At 47.2% G+C, this 23342-nt stretch overlaps 1 protein-coding gene across 2 annotated transcripts in view; it reads right to left on the reverse strand.

Annotated features, from left to right (window-relative positions):
* Positions 1–23342, reverse strand: part of PACS1 (phosphofurin acidic cluster sorting protein 1) — a 1493664-nt gene that overhangs the window by 350226 nt on the left and 1120096 nt on the right. For both annotated transcript variants that reach the window (XM_085625739.1, XM_085625738.1), the window contains one exon: positions 4018–4120. In XM_085625739.1, the coding sequence (XP_085481865.1) occupies positions 4018–4120 (103 nt within the window). The remainder of the gene's footprint in view (positions 1–4017; positions 4121–23342) is intronic.

Genomic DNA, 23342 nt, shown 5'->3' on the forward strand with positions numbered 1-23342 from the left:
CAGGTGTCATTCCAGGCATCTGGGTTTGGGCCCATGAGGAGTACTTCCGTTTTGTTGGTGTTTAGTTGTAGGCAGCTGTTTTTCATCCATTTGGTGACGGCTTCCATGCCTTTTCGAAAGTTGTGTCTGGCGGTGTTGGGTTCGTTGGATAGGGAGAGGATGAGTTGGGTGTCGTCTGCGTATGACACAATGTTGAGTCTGTAGGTTCTGACGATGGGGACGAGTGGAGCCATGTAGATGTTGAAGAGCTGAGGGAGGACCACTGGGGGGACTCCAAAAGGTGGTAGGTGTAGGGTCGGAGAGGAAGGGGGGGGGGGGAGTTTGACCCGCTGCGTTCTGCCGAAGAGGGAGGAGCGGATCCAGTTGAGGGCCTTGTCTTGGATCCCTGCATCGTGGAGTCTGCGTATTAGGGTGCGGTGAGAGACTGTGTCGAACGCCGCTGAGAGGTCAAGGAGGATGAGGGCTGCTGTTTCTCCTTTGTCCAGAAAGGTACGGATGTCATCTGTTGCGGCGAAGAGGGCGGTTTCCGTACTGTGGTTTTTTCTGAAGCCGGATTGGGAGTCATCGAGGATGTTGTGCTCTTCGATGAATGTGGTGAGTTGGCTGTTGATGGCTTTCTTGATTACTTTTGCTGGGAACGGGAGCAGGGAGATGGGTCTGTAGTTTTTGAGGTCGGTGGGGTCCGCTGGGGTTTCTTCGGGAGGGGGTTGATCTCAGCATGTTTCCAGTCGTCATGGAACGAGGCGGTTGCCAGGGAGCGGTTGATGGTGTGGCAGAGCATGGGTGCGGTGGGGTCGGCGGCTCTGTTGAAAATGTGGTGGGGGCAGGGGTCCGTGGGGGCCCCGGAGTGGATTGACGTCATGGTCTTCAGTGTGTCTTCGGGTGTGAGGGCTGTCCAGTTGTCGATCACAGGCTTCAGGGTGTCGGGGGTGGTTGGTGAGGGTTCAGTTTGTTGGTTGTCTTCGTCGAAGTTGTCGTAGATGCGCTTGATTTTGTGGTGGCAAAAGGTGCTAAGTTTGTCGCAGAGGTCTTGTGAGGGAGGGATGTTGGTGGACTCGATGATGTTGAAGAGTTCTTTGCTGTTGTGTGCATGAGTGGAGATTCAGTCTTCAATCGCTTTTTTCCTCATTTTTCTGATGAGTTGGTGGTAGGCGTTGGTGGCGGCTCTGAAGTTGTTGTGGGCTGCTGTGGATTTGGTGTTCCTCCAGGCCTTTTCGAAGCTGCGGCAAGTGCGTGTGGACTCTCGAAGTTCGGTGGTGAACCATCTAGCTTTCTTGGCGTGGGTTTTGTTGTTTTTATTGAGGGGGGCTATGGTGTTGGCGCTGTCCGAGAGCCATCTGTGCAGGGTTTGGGCTGCGGTGTTCGCGTTGTCGTTTTCCGCGATGGTTGGGGTGGAGTTGCTGAGTGATGAGGTTAGCTGGTCGTCGGTGATTCTGGTCCAGTTTCTCCATGGGCACAGGTGCTGGTGTCTATGGATGGTGGGTGTTCTGAAGGTGAAGGGGACACATCGATGGTCAGTCCATGGGAGTTTGGTGGTGTGGCTGAAGGTGATAGAGTTCCCTGTTGTGAAGAGAGGGTCGAGGGTGTGTCCTGCTGAGTGCATGGGTTCGGTCACGATCCGGCGGAGTCCAATGTTGTGGAGGTTGTCCAGGAGGGATGTGGTGCTGGGGTTCAGTTGATTGTCGAGGCCAAAGTTGAGGTCTCCCAGTAGGGTGTAGTTGGTGGACATGATGGCATGCGGGAAGATGATGTCCGTGATGGAGTTGGCAAAAAGTCTGCGGGGTCCAGGGGGTCAGTAGATGAGGGTTCCTCGGAGGGTGGAGGTAGGGCTGGCCAGTATCTTGAAGTGAAGGTGTTCCATCAGGCCTGTGGGCTTGTCGGGGAGTGTGCTCAGGCAAAGGGTGGATTTGTGGACGATGGCAATTCCTCCTCCCGGGCGGGTGGGGCGGTCCTTCCTGGAGATCTTGTATCCTTGGGGAATGGCGAGGGCGATGTCCGGTCCCGAGGTGGTGTTGGTCCAGGTTTCGGTAAAGAATGCTATGTCCGGGGTAGTGCTGTCGAGGAGGTCCCAGATTTCGGTGGCGTGTTTGTGGATGGATCGGACGTTGAGGAGGATGTATTGCAGGGTCTTCCGATCGGTTGTGTTCTTGCGGGCGGATTGCGCTGGGTCAGTGGTCTTGGCAGTGCTGCAGGTGTGCCGGCAGCGGTGACAGCTGAAGGGTCCGTGAGTGTCGGCTGGTGATGCTAGCTTGCAGTTGTTGTTGCGGCCTGGGTTGAGAGCGTGGAGTGCCGCTGGGTTGTAGTGTTGGCAGTGTAGATTTACACGGTTCCTGGCGCTGGTCGCAGTCGGGTCGCGGAGGCGCGCAAACAGGCTTGCCTTTGGTGCCCCGGCAGCGCAGCCCAGGGGCCGTCATTAAGTAGGGGTCGGGGAGGGCTGGACAGCTGGGAGGCGGGAGCGGGGAGGGGAGCTGGATTTGGCTGGTCGCCCTGGTCGTGCTGGGGGGGAGGGGCCACGGGGGCGGCGGGGAAAAACGGGCTGAAAAAGGCAAAAGGAAAAAGGCAAAAAGAGAGAGAAAAGTGCAACTAAGGCAGCAAAAGTGCAAGAAAGAGTGGAGGAAAGAAACAGAGGACACAGGAGAGTGAAAGGAGGAAATTGAGATGAGGGTAAAAAACGTGTGAAAACGGAGGTAAGACACTGAAGGAGAGTGAAGGGGGAGCTTGAAATGAGGGGAAAAACGACAGAAAATGGAGTAAAGACCCAGAAGGAGAGTTAAGGGGGGAGACAGAAGTGAGGGAAAAAACAAGTGAAATAGGAGAGAAAAGGCAGAGCAAGAGATTGGAGACAGAGGTCCACTGGACCACCAGGGATGAGGCGCAGGGAAACCTGCGGGTGGAGGAGGGCCTCAAACCAACACTTGATAGTGCAGGGGCAGGCCTCACTTAATGGTGGAGCTGCGAGGGAGGAGAGCAATTTCACTGAAAATGAGTCAGTGGTCTTGCTCCCTGGCAACCCTTGAAGGCATCATACACTTCACAGCACATTCTAATCCAGGACCTGAAGAAATATGATAACTTCACTCTCTTCCTGAAAAAAATCCATTGGTTCCCCTGGTCAGCCCGCATCATCTTCAAAACCAGCTGCATCACTTATAAAGCTATCACAACCAGCACTGCCCCTTACCTTGCAGACAAACTCACCATCTCTGGCAGTTCTCTGCACACCCGCAGCGAAGACCCCACAAGACTGCAGACTAAAAAAATGCAAAAAACAAAACAAAACAGGAGGCATTTTCCACCCAGGATCTGTAACAACATCCCCATATCCATCAGGACCATCCTAACCACTTCTTCAATTCAGATAAGGGTTGAAGACTCGCCTCTTTAAAGAACACTACCTGACAATGCATTAACTACTCATAACTCAGTCACCTCTCCTTTCACATGTTGAATTTATGCTTGCCTCTGTTTCTGGATTGCGCTCAGCTGACTTTAGGCTAGGTTTGCATTATAAAAATACAATATACAAACATGATGGTAATAACAGCCATGGATCTTTAAGTTGTGTTTTCCAAACCCTGCAGGAAGATGGAGTGAAGGTAATTGACTACTCTAACTGTTATTTGGGGTCAGTGAATGTGCATGAAATAGAGCAGCTCTGAAGATTGAATATACATGTTTAACATAAAGATTTTCGTTTATCAAGAGTGCATGTACTGGCTGCCAATAACTAATTCAGAATGAATACGTTTTCAATGTGTACTATAGAGGTACGCTCCTACCAAGTTGTAGCCATAGAGTAGAGCGGATGATTGCCACAAACTATGTACCTTACAGTGATATGGAAAATGCAGAGCGACCCTACTAGTTTTTTTAAGCATTTATCAAGCTATACCCATACTCGAAATATACTGGTTTATCGACTTGAGGATCAGATCAACATCAGGCAGCACTGAAATTCTGTTTGCAAAATGCATACCCTAACCACAAGGGATTGACCAATGGACTGCATTTACTTACAATTTATGCTTGCAAGTCAGCATGGCCTCAGCTATAGGCAGTTGGTGTGTGAAGCAGGCGCCATTTATGTACTGCATGATTCGACCAGTCACATCAAAGGGTTCTGGAAAACAATAGTAAATATGTTAGAAAAAAAGTGAATAACATACATTGCACTACCTGGAAGCATGGATTATTTTTACTTATTTAATTATTCAACATTCCTATGTAGCACACTGGCACTCAGAGGTGTTTAGAAACTTCTCATCCAAACACAGAACCGATACTTGTAACAGTCTGACAGGGTAACATTGAGAACAAAAGCAAACAATAGATTCATCACTAAAGAGGAGGCAAGGAGAATGAGTGAAGGGGAGGATGGAAGAGGATTACAGCAGGAATATGTTTTATCCAAAAGATGGAATAGGTATATTTTCAATTGTTTCCTGAAGACGAAAAGGGAGGGATGTGTTCTGACATTTCTTTGTAGAGAGTACCCTTATGAGCAAGGCCAGACTGGGGAACTGTGAGAGGCTAGCTTACTATATGGTGCTCACTTATGTAAGAGTAGCACCCTGCACTAATGCACTAATCCAAACAAACCTTATGGTGATTTTAGTGGTCTTAGACAACCATAGAAAACTCTCTAAGTGGTAGCTGTGGAGAGCATCCTTTAGGCTTAGTCCAGAAAGAGTGTAAGCAGCTTGTTTTACCAGTACTTAATCTTCTGGTATAGGTTAAGTGAAAAAGAATCACACAATGCAGTTATAAAAATAGATATTTTATTACAAACACTCACTAACACAATGTATTATGTCCTATCCAGAGAAATGAACACAATACACACAATACTTAGGAAATAGAACACATAAGTAGCACAATTACACAGTGGTCTCCAGGGGGAGACCAAATCACATACAAAAATAGTGGAATGCGAACCACGACTCAAGTCAAGAATGGTCCCAGAAGACGAGAAAAGCCGGGGACCCAATGAACCACCCAAGGTCAGGATCTAGGAACCCCACGGAGGTCGCGTGGAGAGTGGAAACACAACCGTGTGCACAATGTTAGTCAATTGGTAAGTCGCGGTTGCAGTTTTGAAGAAAATGGACCCTTGCCAGCGGACCCATAAAACACCTCATGGAAGAAGGTAGGTTGGAGAGTCACCCCACCTGTGGATACCCCAGGACACCTACACCAGGGAAGCAAGGTGCACAGGCGTCAAGTGACGTTGGAAACCACTGTAGGCCACAATGGAGAGCTTTAAGAAAGATGCTGCTGGCGACGAAGACGAAGGAGTCCGGTGGAACGCAAAGGTGAATTCAAGGGAGAGGAATTGGCCTAAAGGCTAGGGCGGTCGACCTTGAATCTGGTGAACTGGGTTGGAGTCTTGGCAATGACGCTGAACATCCTGTGATTCGGGGCAAATCACTTAATTTCCCTGTGCCTAACAACAAAAAAGCATAACTGTGTCCTCATGTAATGCAACTGGTGCTATTTTTAGCGCTCCGATACCCGATTCGGGTCAAGTTCGCGCTATATAAAACTCTGTAAAAACAAAAAGGTGAGAAGAACCAGCAAGCAGAGGGTACAGAGTCTATGCCACTCAGGAGTGACCAGGAGGCATTGAAGACAAATGCCCACCGATATCAGAGAAGCAGGAAAGGTTGGCAGTGCCCTTGTAGTTGCAGCTGTACGGACCAGGCGACGTGGTAGAAGACCAGGAGCCATTTACGATCTGTCCCACGTTGGGTGTTGAGAGTAAGGGGGTCAGTATCTGTCAGGAGCCACCAACAAGCCTTGGCAGCTGAAAACAACGTGGTCGACGATAAAGGGGCAATGTCGGGACCAGCAAGGTCCAAGTGACTCACCACGAGTTGGTAAGTCAGAGCAGCCCGAGCAAGCAGGGGAGCCCACTGGAGCCAAAGAAGACCCTCAAGAGGACCCTCGGGCCCGCAGGCACAGGAATCGCAAGAGGCCCTCAAGCAGGTCACCAATGAAGAAGTTCCACAGTTCAGAGAAAGCGGTGAGGGAGAAGATCTTGGCTGCAGGAGTTGCTTGAGGTTGGAGCTTCTTGGAGCCCAAAGATCTCTGGAGGAGAGAGCCAACAAGCCTTGGCAACAGTAAGTCGACAGGGTGCAGTGGGGTTCTGTTCCAGCGGTTCCGGCGAGGGATACTGGCCTTAAACTCGGTATGAAGACAGTACAGCCCTCGAGGGAGTTGTAGGACCACCACCTGTATTGCTGAACCTTTCGGAGTCTGTGGGAGCCCAGGTCCAGCAGGGGCGTGACTCCTTCACTCACAGGGAGATTCCTTCGGGTGTCATGGATTTCTACAGACCTGGTGAAGAATCTGTATGGAGCACAGACACAGACGTTGTTGAAGGCCAGCAGGACGACGAGACCAGGAGCAGCAGAAATCTTCCCTGGCGCAATCTCAGTTTCCAAAGTGAAGTCCAGGGTGTCCAGATGGTTGAAGTGGTGTGTGATCTGAATATTATCCCATGACGAATCTAGGGACCCACAAACAGGTAAGCCCTTAAGTATCCTTAGGAAAGGGTTGGGATGATTCAGGGATCCCTACCAGAAGAGGGGCTGGACAGTGGGGAGGATACTCCCATGTCCTTTGTCCAGTTTCGCGCCAGAGCAGGAGCCAACAGCTCCCTGAATTGGTTTGAACGAGAGTATGCAACAAGGGCACCAAATGTGCCCTTCAGGCAGTCTCAGTGGCGCTGTCAAATGCCCCCACCTTGCCGCAATACACTAAACCGTGTCTGGGAGGTGGTCACACCTCTCTGTGACAGTATACCTATTGTTCTGCCTTCTCCTGCTCTGGCTTGGCTCAGCAGCAGGAGGACAGAAACATGTCTCTGGTCTGCAGCAGCCCTAGCTTGTTGTCCAATTCTGGAAGACTGGTACCGGGAGCACGGAGGGCCTCCCAGAGAAGCTTTACAGTGCATGTATTCATACCTACCACACCGTTTACGGTGTGGGGGTATGATTCCAACATGTTTGATACCAAACATGACAGGGTTTGTTACAGTCAGTTTAGAGATGGTCATCGCCTAATGATGCATGGCCGCTCTTTATGTCTTAATGCCTGATGCCCTTACAAGCCGGGAAAATGGACTTTGAAGGTTGTAGGGGTGCCCCACTCATGCAGGAGCACCCTGACACTTAGGACCCATCACCCTGCCTTCAGGATTGAAAGGCCTGCCTTAGGGGTGACTTAAAGGTTTAAAGTGTAGTGACCTCAGATATACGGAAACCTATATCAGTAGTAAGTGGTGCTAGCACCAGATTACACAGGCCGCAATGGCAGGCCTGGAGTCACAATTTGAGAGTTCTCTCAGGGGTGGCATAATACATGCTGCAGCCCATGGGAGACCCCTGGTGTACCTATGCCCTGGGTACCTTAGAACCAGATACTAGAGCCTTACAAGGGTACACCAGTAGCCACTCTGGAGTGTACCTATGTACTCACCATGTCCAATTTAGGGAGGAAGTACAGAGACTGGGGTAGTGATTAGCAGGATATCAGTAAGACTAGTCAGAAAAACATAATGAAACCAACAAAAATTGGGGGTGACCATGAAAGCAGATCCTACTTTCCTACAGGAACCAAAAGCAGCCATAGTAGAAATGCTCAAATCAGCCCCACTCCCTTTATCTCCTTGTGCAATCTCTCTTGTTCCATCATCCATTTTCTTACTCTCTTCTCCTTTTCTCTTTGACTTCCCCCTTCCTCCATTCCTCTCTCTATCTTTTGAAGCCTTCCATTGCCTGCTGCATTTAACCTCGGTATTGGGGGAATCACGCGTAAAGGCCCTAAGCTTTAAAACATGGCCTTCAAGAGCTCCAGCCCATCGGGGAAATTCCCGGTGGAATAAAAGACTCCTGAGGCTGCCACTCCAGAAAAGTATAAACAATGGGAAAAATGGGGAAAATAGTGTTTTGAACTTCATTCCTTAGAACAATACAGCTGTGTAGGATTTTTAGGCCTCTTGAGATATGTAGAAGTGATGAGATATGTAGAAGTGATGAAATGTATTGCCTTGTAGGCCGGGCAGCAGAGCTTGGAGCGTATTCTCTCTTTCACTGGTAGTCCAGTGCAAATCTAGTGATGAGGGAAATAACAAGCACAACCTAGAACAGGGTTTCAGAAGCTGCTCTGTCCCATCCCACCCCTTCCTGCACTGTGGGGCTAGTTGAGATGTATATTTTTGAAGGACATAGATATAGAGAACATAAGAAAAATCCATTCAGACACTGTTTTCGTAAGTTTTGGAGATCAGTTGGATGCATACGAACAAAGAATACAAATGATGGGGAACTATGATTATAGATAACATGTCCTTCGCCCCTTTGAGATTCTCTCTCACATTCATATAGAGTATAAAATAATAGTTTCCCTACTTACGCACCATATACTCCACTTGAGTGGCAAATCGCTAACTTAGGTTAGTTTTACATTATCTTGTACAGGAGAAGCCTCAGATTCTAATCTGGTGTGCACATATGGCATAAGGACACAAAGCATTCTCAGACAAACATCTACAGTGCAGCAAATTTAGTTACGCTGGACACCCTACTCTGAAGGTTTAATTACACAATGTCCCTGTTGCAAAAATATATACCACGCAATACAATGGCCCTCCAAAAACTGGGTAACTATATTCATACATCACACCTCTTAGTTACAAGGCACTGTGGCGCTTACATACCCTCATGCGAGTCAACCTTGCAGTATCTGCCTTGGTAGTTCAATAAATGGTGCTGTGGCAACAAACGTAGCTCCAAAGAATTTAGGTTAATTTCTCCCAAGTCCAACCTAGATTCACTGAATTATTCGGCTACGTCTAACATTTCTGTTAGGAAGAAACTAGGCTTGTTGTAATGACTGGGGCTGAAATCTACGAGTAGGGACTACCTCTCCTATTCAGTAATCTATCCCCCCTGTGGCTTGAATGTTCCCACCTGGGTTGGCCGACCTCATGGATGTCTTAGTTTAGGTAACCATCTTACTGCTTGCACAGGAAATCTATGGGCCAGGCAACTGCAATCCAGCCTCAGAACCTCAACCGTGCCTTACAGAAACAGGATGGGGACATGGAAGGTCATGGGGACAGGCCTACCACCAAGGCGGTCTACCCACTGGGTATCCAAAAGGTTCCAGTAGGCCCAAGACAGAATAAAGAGGAGAGGCGATGTATATGGTGGTGGCCCCATAGAAGCATGTATTATATAGTGTGTGAGTTGAGTCTTAGAATAACATTACATTCAATCTGCCTCCTAAACCAATGTTTAAGGTATCCTCTTTTTGAGGATGTAGAAGATGAGCTAGATCTAGTAGCACAACAATCGACCACCTCATTCAAGTGCTCGTGGACAGAGTTTAATTGTGTTGTCGCTTATGTGTGGCTATGTTAGTTTATCAGCTGAAAACAATCCATCACCACCAAATTGGTTTCTAATCGACACCAATTGGAAACATCGTTGAGTTTAAATAATCTTTATTGGGTTTAACAAAAAGAATAACAGAGTAGCAAACACACATCTAGTCGCAAAATTAAATTAATTGAAAGGGTGTAATATATACTATACCAGTATATAGGAAGAGGAGGAGGTGTAAAGCTGGGCAAGTTCCTGTATCAGACTCAGTTCTATTATCTGCTAAATTAATACCTAGCTTGTACAGAAGATTACATGCAAACATATTATAATATTGCCTTTTATACAAGAAAAAAGTATTACAATCCTGTAGGGTAGCGGGTAATATCCTATTACAAAGTGAATGCACAGGGAAAACAACTGTCAGCACTTACAAAAGAGCGGTAAGATGGTAAAAATTAGTTGTCAGGACTGAGTTAGATCCAATAGATGGGCCATAGGTGCGGCAGTGAAAACATACAGAGACTCGGTGTAGGAAAGTGCCCCTTTTGGCATAGTTATCCCCACATCTGGCCTGACATCTGATGCAACCTGAATTGATGGGCCCTGGGTCCCTGCCAATCAGGTTCCCAGGGCCTGTGTTGTGTCCCAAGACTGTACATTTGTACCCACAATTGGCATAGCTCTGGCCACAGGGAAGCCCCTTGTAAAAAGTACCATGGGTGCCAAGGGTACTCTGATCAGGGAAGGCATCTAAGGACCGCAGCACCTATTGTGCCACCCTTAGGGGCCCTGTACCTTAATGCCCAACAACTGCCATAGCAGGCTGCATGTTTTGGTGCAAAGAAAAGTAAACAGTCGACATGGCACACATCCCTGCGTGCCATGCCTGCAACCCAATGCCTGAGGCCTAGGTAAGTCACCCCTCTAGCAGGGTGCACCAGCCCTCAGGTAAGGGTACAGTGGCATGAGTCCTCTACTCTTTCAGTGTCTAAGTCCATTTTTAGACATTGTAAGTGTAGTAAAACCATAAAGAGTATATGGTCTGGGGGTTGGTCATTACGAACTCCACAGCTCTATAATGGTTTTCCTAAAAACTGGGAAGTTTGGTAGCAAACTTCTCAGCACATTAAACCCAAACTGATTCCAATGTGGGATTTAATATAAAATGCACTCAGAGGGCCATTGAATCGACCAGCCCTGGTGAGGTTCCTGAATGGCTGCCCGCCATTTGCCATCACCAGACCGGTTTCTGGGTCCCTGGTGAAGAGCCTCTGCTCTTTGTGTCTTGAAACAAAGCCCATCCTGGGCAGAGGTTTCATGCCTCCTCCCCCATGATGAGCTAGGTCCACGAAGGGGAAGTTTCAAAGGACTGCCACCTCTGGAAGCTGTCACTGCCTTTTGCTGCCCCCAACAACTGGCTCCCACCTGTTTTGCCCCCCACTTTGGGAAGGAGAATCAGCGGGAAAACCGAGCTAAGAAGAGAGGTGTGCCCACCTTTGCCAACCCCCCCTCAGGTGGGGGAGGCGAGGTGAAGCACACATCTCAGTCCCCTCCATCTTGAAGATGAGGGGACTCAGCCAATAGGGAGAAGCTCATGCCCACTCCCTCTGGAGAGTGGCATAAAAGAGGGTGTACACACCCCAAGAAGAGATCCCTTGGTCCCGACCTGCACACCCCTTTAAAAAAAAACTACATTTAGTATTTAGGATAAACCCTGAACCTTGCCTCCTCAGATTCGAGGAAGAAAGAAGAAGGACCGAAGAGCTGTGTCGACTCAGGAAGAAGAGGACAGCTACCTCTTTGATCCCAGCCCTACCAGCCTGTACCGACTCCGACCTGCCTACAGTGAAGAAACCAGCATGTCCAGCACCCAGCAGTCCCCCAGAGCCTGGAAAACCTGCCCTGCACTCAACTTACAGACTCTGTCTCCCGTGAGCGCCAAATTTGCTCAACAAAGACATCAAGACCAGAATCTGGATTCTGACGACTCCGTGATTCTGCACCAAACGCCCACGGCCCGAGTTCAAGTGGCCCAAAACCATGAGAAGGTCTCCCCAGCTATCCTGACCTGGTATCTAGTGATACCCGACTTCCCTCAAGCTTCAAGAAGATGCCTGCAGCCTCAACCTGATAGGTCCCCCTGTGTGGTACTGTAAATTTCGGAACCATGTTGGTAGCATGGTCCTACCCTGCCGATTTTGGTATCAGCGAACCGCAAATGACTAATGTGGTATGTATGAGTGTTTTTGTCATGTTTCACCGATGAATTCACCGCGTACACGATACTACATGTCGAACCCTCGGGTTCCATTTTAAAAGGGTAACCATTTTGTGGTTGCCCTCACATAGGCTGCGCATTGAGGCCATGCCTAGGCCTAAAGGACACGCAATATTTCCTTGACTTCTGTGTGACCTATGCAAACTGACTCCGCTGCCCGGGGTCAGTCCTGCCCGGCCGGTTCCTTTTACTGCGGCCTTATGGGATTAGCATCAGGGCCCAACACATCATAAAGTCGTGTATCCCACGCGACTCCTGACTAATCCCTTTCACACCTGACTCTGTTTCCTACTTTATGGCTTGTTTTACGAGTAGGAGGTGTCCGTTTTATTGGGGTCTGCTGATATCTGATGAGGGTTCTGAGCCTCGCTGGGTAAATAATTATGTGCCGACCGAGCTGAAATGTGGGATTATCATCATGACTGTGCTCTTACTTTGAAGCGAAAATATGTGAACGACCACTTGTAAAATAGGGGCGGTGTTGCCCAGAGCATAATATTCTGTATATAAGAAAAGACTGGTTTTTGGTTAGAGGCAGTCTCCTGAGAACATACATCGTGTTGTACTTCTCGGATACCTGTGATTGGTCTGCAGCCAATAAATACGATCTTTGACTTCACCTAGAAGACTCTGTGTTTCTGTGGTCCGAAACAGGAAGAACTCGAAGTCTTCGGGTGTGTCCCCTGGCACCACTGGGTTGGTTCTGAAAAACCCAGTACTTCAGTTGGCGCCCAACATGGGGCGATTTCAGCGGTATCGGTCCAAGCCAGAGGTTCGTGAGGAGCTTCGTGTGAAAATTCTGGAGAAAGGCCGCCACCTCATCGACCCCTGCATGTCGACGTGGTCCGAAAGTCTTTACTGCGAGGTTCTCCGCGTCCCGACGGCTACAAAGGACTGCTGCCCTGACTATCGCCCTGTTTTGGACCCTTGATGAATTGGTAGAGCGAAACGAATTAACGAGTCTTCTGGTGACGTCATCGATACCTCAGTTAAGTATAAGTGGAGCGTCTCCCAGTCCTTAGTTTGGTTTGGTATCCCTTCGGGATCGCTTTGATTTGGAACTTGCAAGTGCCAAAGCCAAAGGACTCGTGTATTCACGAGACTATCGTATTCGATAATCCTTTGAAGTTTGAAACTAGACTAGTGAGCGAAGATGCCTGGTTCTAGTATATTTGGAAATTCGTTTTGTTTGGGTTGTAATAGGGACTCCCGATTAGAGGATTCGTGTCCGGTTCCTCCAATTGGAACTCCAACGTATGAGCTTTATGTGAAACATGGCGTGGGCCCCATTGCGTATAATGAAGTATGGATCCGATACACCAGGAAGCATGGTGTTTTAAAATGGCCCCAAAATGGTAGTTTCGAAACCCTGGATAACCTAGAAGTTAAATTATTTAAAAAGAAAGCCCGGCCGGCGATGTTTGATTCTTTCCGCCTATGGCGAAAGGAAGCCAAACAGAAAGAAATTAAACTAGCGAAGAAAAATAAAAGAGAGAAAGGTATGTCGATAATGCAAGCAGCCTTACAGTTTAAAGATAATGAAGAAGAACAAATGAATGAGCAGCTGCACAGACAACGTAAACTAGTCATTGATAAATGCTACCCAGCTTTGCCGCCCCTTCAGCAAGACGCGTCAAAAGAAAAGGAGAAAGATCCCCTAATGTCACATTTGCTGAGTTCACCACCCCCGTATGTGCAGAGTGCTACAGCACCTCCGCAGCCTTTAAATGTACAGCCTCTAGTTAATTTGCCACAAGCCTTCCCGCAGCCACCAGCTCCCCCTCAGCCGGCTCCCATGCCTACGACTCAGCCCTCTCAAGGGCCGTCGGTTTCGCTGCCTATCTCTTCTGCGCTCCCTGCGACTTTACCTAGTACATCAGCTGCCTCCCTCAGCGCTCTTCCCGATACGACCCCTGTACCTGTATCTGCACCCGTTTTTCTTCCCTCTGTCTTTCCCCCTGTTCTTGCCTCAACTTCTCCTTCTACACGACAACGAATAGCTAGTGCGGTCACTAATTTTATGTCACCTCTCTTCGGGTCATCTAGTACGACCCCTGGTTCACAACGTACGCAGTTGCGTAGTCAGCTGCCAGGTTCTGAAGAGAAAGAAGTATTAGACCGCATGGCACATGAATGGGTTGTTTTTCCTTCAAGATATGATGTGGAATCTGGGTTGTTTTTCCTTCAAGATATGATGTGGAATCTGTTGTAAATGTTTTTCATCAATGGGAAGCACCAAAACAGAGATACGTTTGAGAAAATGTGTGAATTCCTCTGTGAGGAATTGGAAGATCATGGTCTAGATTCAAGCCCGCAGGAGTTGTGTCATGTACGGTTCGATTTTGAGAAAGGCACGATTGTGGGACGCGATGTTGATAGAGCAGTTGCGACATTAGTGTCCTTCAGGAATGGGGATTGTCATCAGTCGTTGTTCGAACAGGAGTTCCCTGTAGGGAAAAAGGTAAAAGCGCGCCAATATCCGATGCGTGAGGTTCCTCCAGTTTGGAGACCTGGTGATGCAAATGCTAACCCACCTGTCCTGCCACATTTTCAGCGTGTTTGGGTACACGTGCCATGGAAGCGAGGTGTGATAGCGCTTAAGCAGACATTGCCTGACCCCCGTAAAAACCCTGCAGGATATTATAAGGAGTTATCACAAACCGCAGAATCGGGTGTCATGAATTTAGCTGACATTGATATGTTGTTCGGGAATGTTGTTCCGCAGCCTTTGTGGGGATTGATTCGTAATACAGATCATGCTGCAGAACTAGGGGGCACATGGGCTAATATCATTGCTACAGACACTAGACAAGTTGGTGGTGTGAAACCTGAGCCCTTAATAGCAGAGCTCCCTGGTAGAATTATTACCTACATGAAGACTTTAATGCCGGCGATGCGTGTGAATTGGGATAAATTATCCGCATGCAAACAAAAGAAAGACGAAACAGTGTCTGATTTCTTCACCAGGTTTGAAGAAACATTTATCGACCACAGTGGTCAAGACATGAGTACGGAAGGTGGTCAATGGTTATTTGTTGATAAATTTGTGCATAATTTGCTCCCCGAGTTGTGTAAGAAATTAAAAGATTCAGAGAGTTCTTGGGCTATTTCTTCATCAGCGCAAATACTGGCTACTGCACAGTATTACGAAAATAGGGATAAAGATGAGAAGGATAGAGCAGACAAGAAAACAAAAGAATTAAAGACAAAGGTTCTTTTACAGCAGGCTTACCCGCCACGTGGAGATCAGAATAACTATAAGCAAAATCAGAGTAACTATCAACAACCCCAACAGTTTCAGAGTAACATGCAAAGGTTCGGGTATTCCCAACCGCGTGTTCCTGTGGGTCCCAATCAGTGTTCGTATTGCAAACAAGAAGGTCATTTTAAGTATAGTTGTCCTATATTGTTGCAGCGCACGAATAATGCTTATGGCGTGAGAGGAAGAGGTGGTCAGCAAGCTCCTAGGGGTAGAGGGCGTGGGAATGTTCCCCAGAACACGCGTCCTCTTCCGCCTCAAAATACGATGAACAGTTTTGATCAGCAGGCCAATGTAACTGGTGGGACAGCTCAGTACTATAATAACGACTATTATACAGAAGATGGAAATGCGGAAGGTGATGATTACTAGGACAGCCATAGACTGAGAGAGGAAGTTGTTTCAGTGCCAGTGGATCAGAGTGGACCGTATGTTAAGGTGACTACAGCGGGTGTGTCAGAGCCTTTTCTGTTGGATACTGGTGCTGCAAAGAGTTCAATTATGCACTCAAAACTCCCTGGCGCGCCTTTGTCTGGCGAAATGAATGTTTCAGTAGGTTTTTCTGGCGCCCCGGTTAGGAACCCGATCTCTAGTCCTATGCCCCTTTCTGTTGGACCTTGTGAGCTGAAAGCACCCCTTATCCTAACGACAGGATGTGGTGAAAACCTGTTAGGATTGGATTTGTTAAAGAGATTACATGCGACATTATATTGTTCCCCCTCGGGAGTACAATTTACACTGGGTAGGTAAGTGACTTCTCCAATGTATTTGTCGAAGAATAAACTGCCAGCTGAATTGTCGTCTCTTCCGGATGTCCTTTGGGCTACTGGTCCTAACGATGTGGGTCTCTTGGAAATACCGCCATATGTGGTCACTCTGAAAGCCAATGTTAAATTGCCACGCATTCCCCAGTACAAGATCTCTAATGAAGGTGAGAAAGCGTTGTTAGCGATCATCTATGACTTGATTGAAAAGGATGTAATCGAAGAGACAAGAGGCAACGTTTGCAATAGTCCGGTTCTGCCCGTTTTAAAACGTACTGACCCTTCTCAGCCACCTGTTTACAGATTTGTGATCGATCTTAGAGAGGTCAATAAGATAGTTGTGCCACAGTTTCCAGTTGTCCCTGATACAACTGCTTTGTTAACTATGATCCCAGCTTCCGCTGCCTGGTTCTCAGTGATTGATGTAAAAAATGCTTTCTTTAGCATTCCGATTGCAGAGGAAAGCAGGGATATTTTTGGTTTTAGTTTAGGAGGTCGCAGCTTCCGCTTTAAATGCGCTCCGCAGGGCTACTGTGAAAGTCCATCAATATACAGTCAGGCTTTAAAGGCGCAGCTTGATACAATTGTCTTACCTAGTGGTGCTACCCTTATTCAGTATGTTGACGATTTACTAATCGCCGCGGATACTGAGGACATTTGTAAAGAAGCTACATTGTCATTGTTGCGTCATTTGTTTGCCTTTCATCACAAAGTGTCTGTCTCAAAACTACAATATTGTCGACAAGAAGTAACCTACTTAGGTCATCTATTGTCGAAAGAGGGAAGGAAACTGACCCCAGAAAGAATTCAGGCCATTGCACAATTGAGCGTGCCAAGAACACAGAGAGAAGTGCGTGCTTTCTTGGGCATTACTTCCTACTGTAGGCACTGGATCCCAAGTTTTTCTTTGCTGGCAAAACCTTTGATAGCATTAACATGCAAAGATACACCAAATCCCGTCCCATGGTCTGAAGAGTGCCAGGAAAGTTTTTCAGAATTGCGTAATGCATTATGTTCAGCTCCTGTGTTGGGTACCCCCGACTACAGTAAACCTTTTACATTGTATGTTCACGAGAAAGAAGGTTGTGCGTTGTCGGTGCTGACACAGTCTTTTGGAGACAGACAGCGTCCATGCGCGTATTTTTCGTCAACTTTGGATCCAGTAGCTAAGGCATTGCCAAGTTGCTTGAGAGCCACAGCGGCAGCAGCTGTGTCTATTCGACAGTCTGCTGGGTTAGTAATGAATAACACGTTGATTGTAATGGTTCCGCATGCAGTGGACATGTTGTTGAACAGGACCAAGACACAGCACTTAACTAGTGCTCGATTGTCAGGTTATGAATTAACACTGTTAGCGAGTCATGTGCACATAAAGAGGTGCAACACGTTGAATCCAGCTACATTATTACCGATTTTAGCAGACACAGATGAGATTGAACAGCATGATTGTCTGTTCAGAACAGAAGAAGAAACAAAAGGGAGAGTGGATCTTAAAGATACTCCCCTGGTTGAGTGCGATGGTACTTTATGGGTGGATGGCTCGTGCTTCAAGCTTCCGAATGGTGATACGACTGCTGCATATGCTGTCATGACTTTGCACACGATTGTTGAAACTGCACGTATACCACATAATTCGGCTCAAAGCAGCAGAATTAATTGCACTTACAAGAGCATGCGTGTTGTCGAAAGGAATGAAAGTGAACATATATACTGACAGTCAGTATGCCTTAGGCGTGGCCCATAGTTTTGGGCGCTTGTGGAAAGAACGTGGGTTCCTGACTTCGCATGGAACTAAGATTCAGAATGGTCAGTTGGTGAATGATCTCCTTGAATCACTGGCCTTACCGTTACAAGTCGCGATTGTGAAATGCAGTGCACACAAGAAGATTGTTGATGATATTGGTCGTGGTAATGCGTTTGCTGACGAAATCGCGAAAGAAACAGCAAAAGATGTGACGAATCGAATGTATGTTACAGGCCCTGCAAGATGGGTTGGTGATGTTGGAATGTGTGAAGACACGATAGAGAGCGTGAAGTCCCTTCAAGCTGAAGCCACAGAGAAAGAATTGAGCATGTGGAGAGAAAGTAAAGGAAAATTGGATGAAAATGGTTGTTGGATTGATTTGTCAGAGCACCGGCGATGGTTGTTACCTGATGCATATGTGCTTCCAGTGGTCACGATGGCACATGGAATGGCGCATATCAGTGTGAAAGGGATTTGTAAATTGTTGGCTACAGTATGGCAGAATGCTGGAATTCCCAAGTGTGCAGAGAATGTGGTCAAAAATTGCATGGTATGTTTGAAATACAATCCTGGTAGGGGAACCCCAACTCCAGCTGGTCATTTTGCGCCTCCAACGTATCCGTTTGAGGTTTTGCAGCTAGATTTCATCCACATGGAAAGGTGCAATAATTTAAAATATGTACTTGTTGTTGTCTGCGCTTTTTCAAGGTGGATAGAAGCATATCCCCAAAAAGACAATACTGCCTTATCGACAGCTAAAGCCCTTGTCAAGGAATTTTTCCCTAGGTTTGGAATGCCAAGAATGGTATGGAGTGATAATGGGAGTGAATTTGTGGGACGAGTGATGAAGAATGTATGTGAGGGACTAGGTATAAGGCAGAAATTCAACGCTGCAAATCACCCCCAATCAGCTGGACTAGTAGAATGCTATAATGGCACATTGAGGCTCAAATTAGCCAAGATCCAAGCGAGTTCTGGTCTTAAATTGCCTGACGCTCTGCCCTTAGCACTCCTATCAACAAGAATGACTGTGCATTCACGAGTGGGACTTAGTCCCTACGAAATCGTGTTTGGCCGCCCGGCCAATATATGGGGAGTGCCAAGACCGACAAAATTCAGTGAGATCGAACATCCAGTACTGCTTGATTATTTGTATGAATGGACGGCTAAATTGCGCGTTTTACACCAACAGGTGCATGATACCCTGCCTCAGGTCTCTGAAGCTCCGGGACTCCCCATCAATCCTGGATCATGGGTGCTGGTCAAAAATTTTCAGCGGACGACAAATGATGAGCCCCGCTGGACCGGCCCCCATCTCGTCCTTCTCTCGACAAGATCAGCTGTTCAAGTGAAGGGGAAGAAGAACTGGATACACAGCACCCACTGCAAGAGGGTCCCTTTGCCTTTGCCTTACGACCAGTGGGTCCAGGAAGGGATCACTGACTCAGAGACTGAGAATGTGCCCCGTTTTCTGCCGTTTAGTGATGCACGAGTAAAAGGAACGCTTTCTGAGAAGGAAAGCGATGACATCTTGCAAGAAACTGTGCCACCGTCAATTTATTTGGACACTACAGAGCCTGAACTCTTGTTTCAAGACCAAACGGTACCTACAAGAAGTCGGTACAATTTGAGGCCAAGAACTATGGACAAATAAAAATTATTTTTCTTTGATATTTTTGAGTAGTGCAACTCTCTCTTCCATCTGAGAAACTTTCTTATTTTTGCTTTTTCGAACCGCCATCCGGGTTCAGCTGTAGGGTCGCGGTGCCAAGACTTTGGGGTACAAGCCAGAGACGTTAGGTCAACGGTCTGGTTGGTCTAGGGCGTTACCTGGACTGACAGGTGTACTCCTTAGCAGAAGACACTCATCCGCCGCGGACAGCACGATTAGAGGATGGAGTTTTTCCAGATGAAGAGACCCGCTGAGGAAATAAATTTTAAGAACAGAATATGTAAAGTAACGAATAGCAAACGTTTTGTAATATTATGTCTGTTTCTCCTATTTAGCATGATGATGTTTTCTGTAGGTTATGTATTATTGTCTTTTCAAGTACCGTTTACACCCACTACACAGCCCATACCTCCTCCTACTGTTTCCTCACACTCTTTCCACCCTCTGCCTGAACACGAACAAGCTAGACGTGCTAAGTTCGTAAACAATTCGTTTATTCAACTCCTGCACCAGCACCAACTAGTTATGAATACGACAAATTGCTGGGTGTGTGGTTTGATGCCACATACCATTAATAAGGGTATCCCATATCTAGTGCTGCCGTTTAGCTATAATGGGTCATCGTGGGCATTCCAGACTATGTTCCTTTTTGCGCTTGAAACCTACTCCCCGCGACCACTGCGTTCCACCAGACCTAGCATGAACAATAAGGCCTTGATGAAAGGAGTTGCTGATATGAGCAGAGATATCGATGCATATTCATCTATTCCCAAGGATGAGTTGCGAGCTTATGTGGGTTGGAACGCGACGGGATATAGCATTAGTCTGGGCGAGAAACAGCGTAAAAGTTCATCCCCGATTTGGGTCGTACCCCACATAGGTCGGTTCTGTTTACAAGGTAATGGTCAGAATCCAAGAGCTCAATTAGGGAAGAGTGACTGTGCTGAAACGTACACTTTCCCCTCACAGTTTTCCCCTGCGTTTTTGGCTGCCAAGGGTACATACTTAGTTTGTAATGATCGAGCATATACATGATTGCCCCCTGATTTCTCGGGCACGTGTTATGTTGCAAATTTGCTACCGCCGACATTTACTACCGCCTCTGATTATCACAAGACCAGAGTTGTGAGAGGCGTTGTTAAGTAAGGAGGATACTGCCGGTCAGGAAGCGGGAGACTTTTTCCTGGGTTTCCTGCCGTTTTGGGGACCAATGGTCAATAGTAAGAACCTGAGACAACTGACTCGTGTAGTTAAAACCACTGTTAATGTAACGGCTGGTGCCCTTGGTAACTTGACAGCTGAGCTCCAAGCGGATCGCCTCATGACGTTGCAGAACCGTATGGTTCTAGATGTCATACTTGCAGACCGTGGTGGGGTATGCAAGGTTATCCAATCAAGCTGTTGTATTTTCATACCAGATAGCGCTCCGACAGTCTATCAAGCCATCTCCAAACTGCATAAGATTTCCGAATCCATTCACGTGGATAAAGGAGACTGGTCGATGACGGGGTGGTTCTGGGGACTGATATCAGCTTGGGGATGGAAGATTCTAATAGTCACTGGGACAATCTTAGCCATTCTTTTCCTGTTCTGTCTATGTATACAGTGTGCTCCTGTAATGTGTAGCCTCTGTGTTACATCATGTGTAAGGAAACCTGTATCAAGGGACGAACTAAGCAATAGGATGATGCTACAGCAGCATCTTCATGTCTTTATGAATATAGACCTGGACTCAGATTAGTAGGAGTATAGTTATTGCCTATGTAAGGGCAAAAGGAGGGTCTGAGGTACTGTAAATTTCGGAACCATGTTGGTAGCATGGTCCTACCCTGCCGATTTTGGTATCAGCGAACCGCAAATGACTAATGCGGTATGTATGAGTGTTTTCGTCATGTTTCACCGATGAATTCACCGCGTACACGATACTACATGTCGAAACCTCGGGTTCCATTTTAAAAGGGTAACCATTTTGTGGTTGCCCTCACATAGGCTGCGCATTGAGGCCATGCCTAGGCCTAAAGGACACGCAATATTTCCTTGACTTCTGTGTGACCTATGCAAACTGACTCCGCTGCCCGGGGTCAGTCCTGCCCGGCCGGTTCCTTTTACTGCGGCCTTATGGGATTAGCATCAGGGCCCAACACATCATAAATTTGTGTATCCCACGCGACTCCTGACTAATCCCTTTCACACCTGACTCTGTTTCATACTTTATGGCTTGTTTTACGAGTAGGAGGTGTCCGTTTTATTGGGGTCTGCTGATATCTGATGAGGGTTCTGAGCCTCGCTGGGTAAATAATTATGTGCCGACCGAGCTGAAATGTGGGATTATCATCATGACTGTGCTCTTTCTTTGAAGCGAAAATATGTGAACGACCACTTGTAAAATAGGGGCGGTGTTGCCCAGAGCATAATATTCTGTATATAAGAAAAGACTGGTTTTTGGTTAGAGGCAGTCTCCTGAGAACATACATCGTGTTGTACTTCTCGGATACCTGTGATTGGTCTGCAGCCAATAAATACGATCTTTGACTTCACCTAGAAGACCCTGTGTTTCTGTGGTCCGAAACAGGAAGAACTCGAAGTCTTCGCGTGTGTCCCCTGGCACCGCTGGGTTGGTTCTGAAAAACCCAGTACTTCACCTGACCGCGACAGGAGCTGGTAAAGAAACCAGATGCCAAAAGACACACCTGCACCCAACAGACTTGGGTGGCCCAACAACTGTGTCCAGGCATCCCCCAAGAGTCCAACTTACCGACATCTCCTTAGCACCCTGCACCCGGCCGCACTAGTGCGGCTGGTGGTGAAGCTCCTTTGGTGATCGTTGGCCCCTGTAGTGCTGACCTTAACCCCACGAACTTTGTTCCTAGACCAGAGTGGTCTGCTTGTAAGCAGTCCCTAACCGAAGGCCCCCTTTGCCTAACATTGGGCCCCTGCACTCTGCACCCGGCAGCCCCAGTCCGCTGGTGGTGCAACTTGAGTGCCTATCTAGACCTTAGGAACCTTGGTGCAAACCTCCAAAACTCTCACTTGTGAGAAGTTTACTTACCTGTGAAACCGATAACCATTTTTCTCCCATTGGAACCCTTGTAATGAGTTTTGGGCCTAAAACTTTCCAAGGGTTGAACTGTTGTTTTGTAAGGAGAAAAAGGGCAGTATAACAAACTGAGAAAAATCTCACTTACCTTGTATTGTGAGATCCCTCGGTGTGGTATCTAGGCATACCACCCACAGTCAAATTGATCTAAAAGTAATTACCGTGTAATTTAAGCTGCTTTTTGACAATATACCAACATGTAACAATTGCAAATCCATCCCCAATTGCATGTGTGTATAAAGGTTTACAATTAAAAAGGATAGTTTACCTACCTGTACCAAGTCCTGCTTGGTTCTAGCAATAAAATATAAGTATACCTTTTTCATACTTACCCAATTGGTCTGGACTTGGTCTCCAGGTGTGCCATCAATCTTGATTGAGTGCATACAATATATGTTTAACACACCCTCTGGATAAGCCTAACTGTTTGCCCACACTACCACAAAGAGAGCTGTTGGTACTTACCTAATTTAGTCTCTGCTATAACTCTGGGGGCTCCCTGGACTCTGTGCACACTATACCTTACTTTGGTATAGTATATACAGAGCCAGCTTCGTACACTCAGGAAGTGAGTGATTGAATTATGAGGACCCAAAACTGTTGCAAGAGGTTCGAAGTTAAAGGAGGTGGCATCGAGAAAGAAGCACCACATCGGTCTGAGTGGCAGGCACCATGGTGAGAGCTGTAGTAATACGTTGTCGGCACCTCTAAGAAAGGTGAGCCACTCCTGCCACATTCTATATGAGATTGCACAAAAAAAAAATCTGTTATGAAGAATCAACTTGCAGGCAAGAGTGAGCATCAATTCCACGAGACAACAATCATTTTCATTTCTTAATCAAGAGTCCAATTAACCTAATGAACAAGTTACTTACCTTCGGTAACGATGTATCTGTAAGAAACATTAGTTAGTTAGATTCCTCACCTTAGAATATCCCCAGGCGTCAGACTGGATCCGGAAGATTTTTCGTCAGCAATACCCCTTGCACGTCGCTAGGCGTCGTCTGCGGCTCCGCGTCCGTCGTCGGCGTCGGCGTCGTGCACTGGAATGACGTCGGAGTACTTAGACGCCGCCCTCGCGCGCTGACGTCAGTTCTTGTACATAGCTTTCCGCGCCAGGAACGCAGAGCCATGCAAGA

Source organism: Triturus cristatus, chromosome 9, assembly GCF_964204655.1.
Source record: "Triturus cristatus chromosome 9, aTriCri1.1, whole genome shotgun sequence".
In the NCBI taxonomy this organism is placed as follows: domain Eukaryota; kingdom Metazoa; phylum Chordata; class Amphibia; order Caudata; family Salamandridae; genus Triturus; species Triturus cristatus.